This window comes from Aotus nancymaae, unplaced genomic scaffold, assembly GCF_030222135.1.
Source record: "Aotus nancymaae isolate 86718 unplaced genomic scaffold, 86718_ANA_hifiasm-v0.15.2.pri h1tg000003l, whole genome shotgun sequence".
In the NCBI taxonomy this organism is placed as follows: Eukaryota; Metazoa; Chordata; class Mammalia; order Primates; family Aotidae; genus Aotus; species Aotus nancymaae.
In genome coordinates, this window is record NW_026988414.1 from 9,075,110 (window position 1) to 9,081,109 (window position 6,000).

Here is a 6,000-nt window from a genome sequence, read left to right on the forward strand (position 1 = left end):
TTTTATGCATAGTCTTGAAAATATATATTAATCAAGCATGCTGAGCTTGCCTTCAGAAGAAAATATGAATTAACCAGAACTTTGTTACTAGAGTCAGTTACTTCCATGAGAACCTGTTGGCTTAAGGAGCAGAGCAACTGCCTTTAAGAATTGGTTCACGCATACCTTCATTCAGCACAAATACCTGATGCCTACTAAGTGCTAGACTTCGAGAATAAAAAGATGAGTAAGCCACTGTCCTAAATACCTCTGCCTAGATGAGGCACAAATTAATACAGGTGTGTTAAGTGCAATAATGAAAGCAGTCAAAAGGGATTACAGGTTCCCAACTGGGAACCAACTATCTTAGGGCAGTTCAGGATGGCTTCAGGGATGATGAGATTTATAAACGAGTTTTTTAAAGATTAGGGAAAAGGCTAACACACGTCAGAGGAAACAGCTGGGCCAAAAGTTTTGGGAGGGAGGGGCGGTTTTAAGTGTGAAGCTAGATCCAGAGGTTGAGACATTACCTAGGCAATCTCGAATACAGATCCTAATGACAGTCTCTCCTCTGCCACCTTTCAAGTTGTAGGGGGCCTCAATAAGGAGAGAAATCGTCCCAGAATAATCCATAAAAGGTCTGGTTACTCTGACAGACATGCAATAACCAAACCTCACACTCCATCTCCAATTCGGATGTTTCGGAGGACTCACAAAAGGAAACGGCTCGGGCCGGGCGCGGTGGCTCACGCCTGTAATCCCAACACTTGGGGAGGTCGAGGCCGGCGGAACATTTGAGGTCGGGAGCTCGAGACCAGCTTGGCCAACATGGTGAAACCCCGTCTCTACTAAAAATACAAAAATTAGCCGAGCGTGGTGGCGCGCGCCTGTAATCCCAGCTACTTGGGAGGCTGAGTGAGGCGCAAGAATCGTTTGAATCCTGGAGGCGGAGGTTGCAGTGAGCCGAGACCGCACCATTGCACTCCAGCCTGGGCCACGAGCAAAACTCCGTCTCAAAAAAAAAAAAAAAAAAAAAAAACGTACAGCTTGAGAGCCGAAACTGGGACTTGAGAGATGCCGCTCGCCGGCATTCAGGCGCCTTTCTGTCATTCCAAGAGCGGGGGAGCGGGGGAAGTGAGGAAGGGAGACCGCCTCAGAATGTCCTTCCGGGGCGCCTAGAGGGCCTCAGTAAAGAATAAAGCTGGTTGGCACCGGATGTGTTTCCTTCCTGGCTAAGTCCATCTTCCGGCCTGGGCAGACGCTGCCGCGGAACCCTCTACTCTAGTTTTCTGAGTCGGTGAGTGCAAAGGAGATTCCTCAAGTTGGGGGGTGCCTGAGGAAGAGGAGGAAGTGAAGGAGGAGGAGGAGGACAGCTGGGCTCGGCCCAGAGTGGCTAATCTGGTGCTGCAACCACTGACCGACAGGGCCTTGGTCCTTCGCAGGCTTGGCTCGGGAATACCTGTGTGCTGAACAGGAGGGCTCTAACAGGCCACCTGGGATCCAGTTTCAGTTCAGCAGATATTCCCTGAGCTCCTCCTGCTCTATGTGGGCCCCTGTGCTCGGTACAGAAACACAGATGAATCAGGCACCATCTCGCTGCGCTCAGTGAGCAAGTGACTCAGGTGGAAACGGGACGTGGAGTCATATTAGTTTTACTTGATTAGGGCTTAAAGGAGCCTAATCACTAGCTAGAAAAAGGAACTGGAAACGCGAATGTAAGAAATGTGTATTCGTGTCTTTTTGTCTGGGCACTGATGGAAAAATTTAGTATTGAACGAGGTTCGAGTATGAAAAGAGGACAGAAGGTGATAAAGCCATAAAGATGTAAGTTTAGGGCGAAATCGTGATGGGTTTCGTATTCTTTCCTATGAAATTTGGTCTGTCCTGGAGATAGAGGAGAGTGTTGGAAGACTTAAAGCAGAAAAGGGAATTAAAAAAAAAAAACAAGGGATGTTAATTCTGGTAGCACTCAGGAGGATAATCTGGCATATAGGAGAGTGTGGTATAAAGGAGACCTGTTGGAAGATAGTGCAGTTGTCCAGGTGAACCCGAATGAGGACCTGTTGTAGTGGTGGGGAGCAGGAAGTTTGGAGATTACGTTAAGGTTTCTAATTGGGGATATTATGTTAAATCAACCTTAAATTGACAGACTGTTCTTGACTACAGGGCACACAACATGTAGCTAAAGAAGCAAGCTAGAGGCCAGGTGCGGTGGCTCATGCCTATAATCCGAGCACTTTGGGAGGCTGAGATGGGTGGATCATGAGGTCAGGAGTTCAAGACCAGCCTGGCCAAGATAGTGAAACCCCGTCTCTACTAAAAATACAAAAAAATTTAGCCGGGCATGGTGGCAGGTACCTATAATCTCAGCTACTCGGGAGGTTGAGGCCGAGAATTGCTTGAACCCAGGAGGCAGAGGTTGCAGTGAGCTGAGATTGCGCCACTGCACTTTAGCCTGGGCAACAGAGCGAGACTTGGTCTGTTGGTAAAAACACTATCATCTGTTACTAGTCACTTAGAACAAATGGGGCTTTAAAAAAAAAAAGCAGCAAGCTAGAAACTGTTCACTACCAATTCGGTGTAATAAATGTTGTAACAAAGTTATGAAAAATGTGCTATGAGATCATAGAGAAGGGAATTATAAAGTTCTGGGTTTTGAGATGGTGGCATAAGGGTTCATAGCACCAAGATTAGACTTTGAGTCTCCTTTTTCCTAATTCAAGTTTGGGTTTTTTTGTTTGTTTTCACTATTACAGCATGGGAAAGCATTCCCTATCCTTACATCAATGTTTGTGTTTTATTTTGCTTAGATTGTGATCATGGCTGCTGAGTCTGATGTTCTGCATTTCCAGTTTGAACAGCAAGGAGATGTAGTCTTGCAGAAAATGAATCTTTTGAGACAGCAGAATTTATTTTGTGATGTGTCAATTTACATTAATGACACTGAGTTCCAGGGGCACAAGGTGATTTTGGCTGCTTGCTCCACTTTTATGAGAGATCAGTTTTTACTCACACAGTCAAAACATGTCAGAATCACCATCTTGCAGAGTGCAGAAGTTGGCAGAAAATTGTTGCTGTCTTGCTATACTGGAGCACTTGAAGTTAAAAGGAAAGAGCTTTTGAAATATTTGACTGCTGCCAGTTACCTTCAGATGGTTCACATTGTGGAAAAGTGCACAGAAGCTTTGTCAAAGTATCTGGAAATTGATCTTTCTATGAAAAACAACAACCAACACACCGACCTATGTCAGTCTTCTGATCCTGATGTTAAGAATGAAGATGAAAATTCTGATAAAGACTGTGAGATAATTGAAATTTCAGAAGATAGTCCTGTAAACATAGATTTCCATGTTAAAGAAGAGGAAAACAATGCTTTACAATCTACAGTAGAGAGTCTGACATCAGAGAGAAAGGAAATGAAGTCACCAGAGCTGTCTCCAGTGGACATAGATTTTAAAGACAATGAAATTTGTATCCTTCAAGTAGAATCCATCAGTACACCTGGTGTCGAAAATGGGCAGTTTTCACAGCCTTGTACGTCTTCAAAAGCAAGCATGTATTTCTCTGAAACTCAGCATTCATTGATTAATTCTACAGTTGAGAGCAGAGTGGCTGAAATTCCCGGGAATCAAGGTCAGGGCTTATTTTGTGAGAATACTGAAGGAAATTATGGTACAGTGAGTGAGATTCAGAATCTGGAAGAAGGTTATTCACTGAGGCACCAGTGCCCCAGATGTCCTCGAGGCTTTCTTCATGTTGAAAACTATCTGCGCCACCTTAAAATGCATAAACTATTTTTATGCTTACAGTGTGGGAAAACATTTACACAGAAGAAGAATCTCAACAGACACATTCGAGGACACATGGGCATACGGCCCTTTCAGTGTACTGTGTGCTTGAAGACATTTACTGCTAAAAGCACACTTCAGGACCACTTGAACATACACAGTGGGGATCGGCCATACAAATGCCACTGTTGTGATATGGATTTCAAGCACAAGTCTGCTCTCAAAAAGCATTTAACCTCTGTCCATGGCAGAAGCAGTGGTGAAAAACTATCTAGGCCTGATCTCAAAAGACAAAGTCTACTATAATCATAATCACAGACTTGTTATATGTAGTTTGTATTATTCTATTAGGGAAGTCTTTCTGTAGAGATGCAGCATTTGTAATATTTCATCCCCCCAATCTCTGTTTCTTATATCTGGTTTGCTTACATATAATCATTCTTTCTGAACTTCTAACAGTTCCAAAGTTATGGGAGGCACAGTAAAGCTGATGGGATTCTGTTTCATCTCATATATTACATATAAGTCTCAGTAGAATCCCTAGAGAAATAATGTTCCTCTTTTATATATTCTTGATTCTAGTGACAAAGGATCTAGCAGTACTTGCAGATTCTGATTTGGAGTCTCTAGGTAATTGATTTAAGTGTAAAATCCAATCATATAACAACTTTAATGAAAGGATAACAAGAAGAGAAAATAAAGGTAAAAACACTATCATCTGTTACTAGTCACTTTAGAACAAATGGGGCTAAAAAATTTTTTAACTTTTTACCAGCTGTTCTTGGATTCCAAACTAAACACCAAGATACTTTTCATTTAAAAATGTATAAAGTAACAATTCAGATTCACTTGGGAATAGCAGAATTTCTTAATAATAGGTTAATATTCCTTAAAATACTTTTATTTCCATGCCTTATTAGTATACATATTTAAGAAATTATTAATTGGGCCCAAGTTTCTTGATTTTATTTAATACAATTGGATTTAGTAATTTTGTGGCCAGTAAAATTGTATCATTGGCATGAAGCTGTGAAAAATGAGAAATTCTACCTTTACCAAAGGTCTAAAATTTCATGATTTTACATTTAATTCTTCCTGAGAACAGAAGAGGGGAAAGCAAGAGAGGGCAGTTTTGTGTCTTTATGAACTTTATTGCTTAAGTACTCCATTGGAGACAGAATTTTTCTAAATAGTGGCTCTTTTTCCACTGGTGAGTATGATAGCTCATTGCTTCCATTTGACCTAAGATTGGTCTTTCTTGATGTGAAAATATTTTCTTTTCAGAAATAGTTTATTTGTGATTGAAGTACTTTTCTTATTTTTGCTTCCTAGGATAAAATGGTATCGAGGAGAGGGGGAAGGATGGAGATGGGAGGAGAGGGTAAAAGAATAGTAATCTGATTTTTTAGGAATTAGTATCTACTGTCTTGGATATTTGAAAAAAAAATTGGTTGAAACCACGTTTAAGTTTTCTGTGTGCCTTGTAAGACTGTTGTAAAATATTTTGTGAGCACTTTGAGATTTTTGCTGGGGGAGGGGTGTTTTGTGAAAGTGATGGTTATTTATATTATTTATTCCTGTTCAGTAGCACAGAATGATCTCAAAACATTCCTACAAGAGTATCTGTTTGCATGATATGTCTAAAAATTTTCAGGAAAATTGAATCTTTTTTTAAAGTGCAGGTATGACAAAGTATAGAATTTATTCATTTAACATATTCTCATTTAGTTTGTGTTTCTAATATGACAGAAAAATGCAAAGTGTTTGAGTTGAGCCTCTTCATTTACTCCATTTTTGTATAAAAGATCTTGAAAAGGTAGTCGTTACTTTTTTGTAAGAGAAAATACTTGCCCTTTTTCCTGGGATGTAACTATCTTACACGTTTAAATAAGAAATAATAAACTGGAGGTGAAAATGGAGAACTATGTCTTTTGTCTTTTTAAATTTTAAAGGATACAATTTCTCCTGGCTATTCATTTAATCATTCATCTGGCAAATACTTCCTGAGTCCTTACAGTGCAGTAGAGGTTAGGTATACAGACAAAAATTCCTGCTCTTGTGAAACATTGTAGTGAAGGGAGACAAATAGTAAACAAGTAAAATCCATATGTCAGATTTTGAGAAGGGATTTGGAGAAAAATAGGGAATAGGGAGTGCGAGAGAAGGGGAATGGGATTGCAATTTTAAATATGGTGGTCAGAGCTGGGTGCTATGGCTCACGATTGTAATCTCA

At 40.5% G+C, this 6,000-nt stretch overlaps 1 protein-coding gene across 2 annotated transcripts; it reads left to right on the forward strand.

Moving 5' to 3' along the window:
- Positions 1–1,140: 1,140 nt before the first annotated feature.
- On the forward strand, positions 1,141–5,689 carry ZBTB6 (zinc finger and BTB domain containing 6). Of its 2 annotated transcripts, none has more exons than XM_012458183.3 (2): positions 1,141–1,276; positions 2,790–5,689. In XM_012458183.3, the coding sequence occupies exon 2, from the start codon at positions 2,799–2,801 to the stop codon at positions 4,071–4,073; it is 1,275 nt and encodes a 424-aa protein (XP_012313606.2). In that variant the 5' UTR covers positions 1,141–1,276; positions 2,790–2,798; the 3' UTR covers positions 4,074–5,689. The 2 variants fall into 2 exon arrangements, with proteins under 2 accessions (XP_012313606.2, XP_012313607.2); XM_012458184.3 differs by lacking the exon at positions 1,141–1,276 and adding an exon at positions 1,291–1,803.
- Positions 5,690–6,000: the final 311 nt, after the last annotated feature.

Bases quoted from the DNA above. Each gene is read 5' to 3' on its own strand.
- ZBTB6 (XM_012458183.3), top strand. From the start codon at position 2,799: ATGGCTGCTGAGTCTGATGTTCTGCATTTCCAGTTTGAACAGCAAGGA.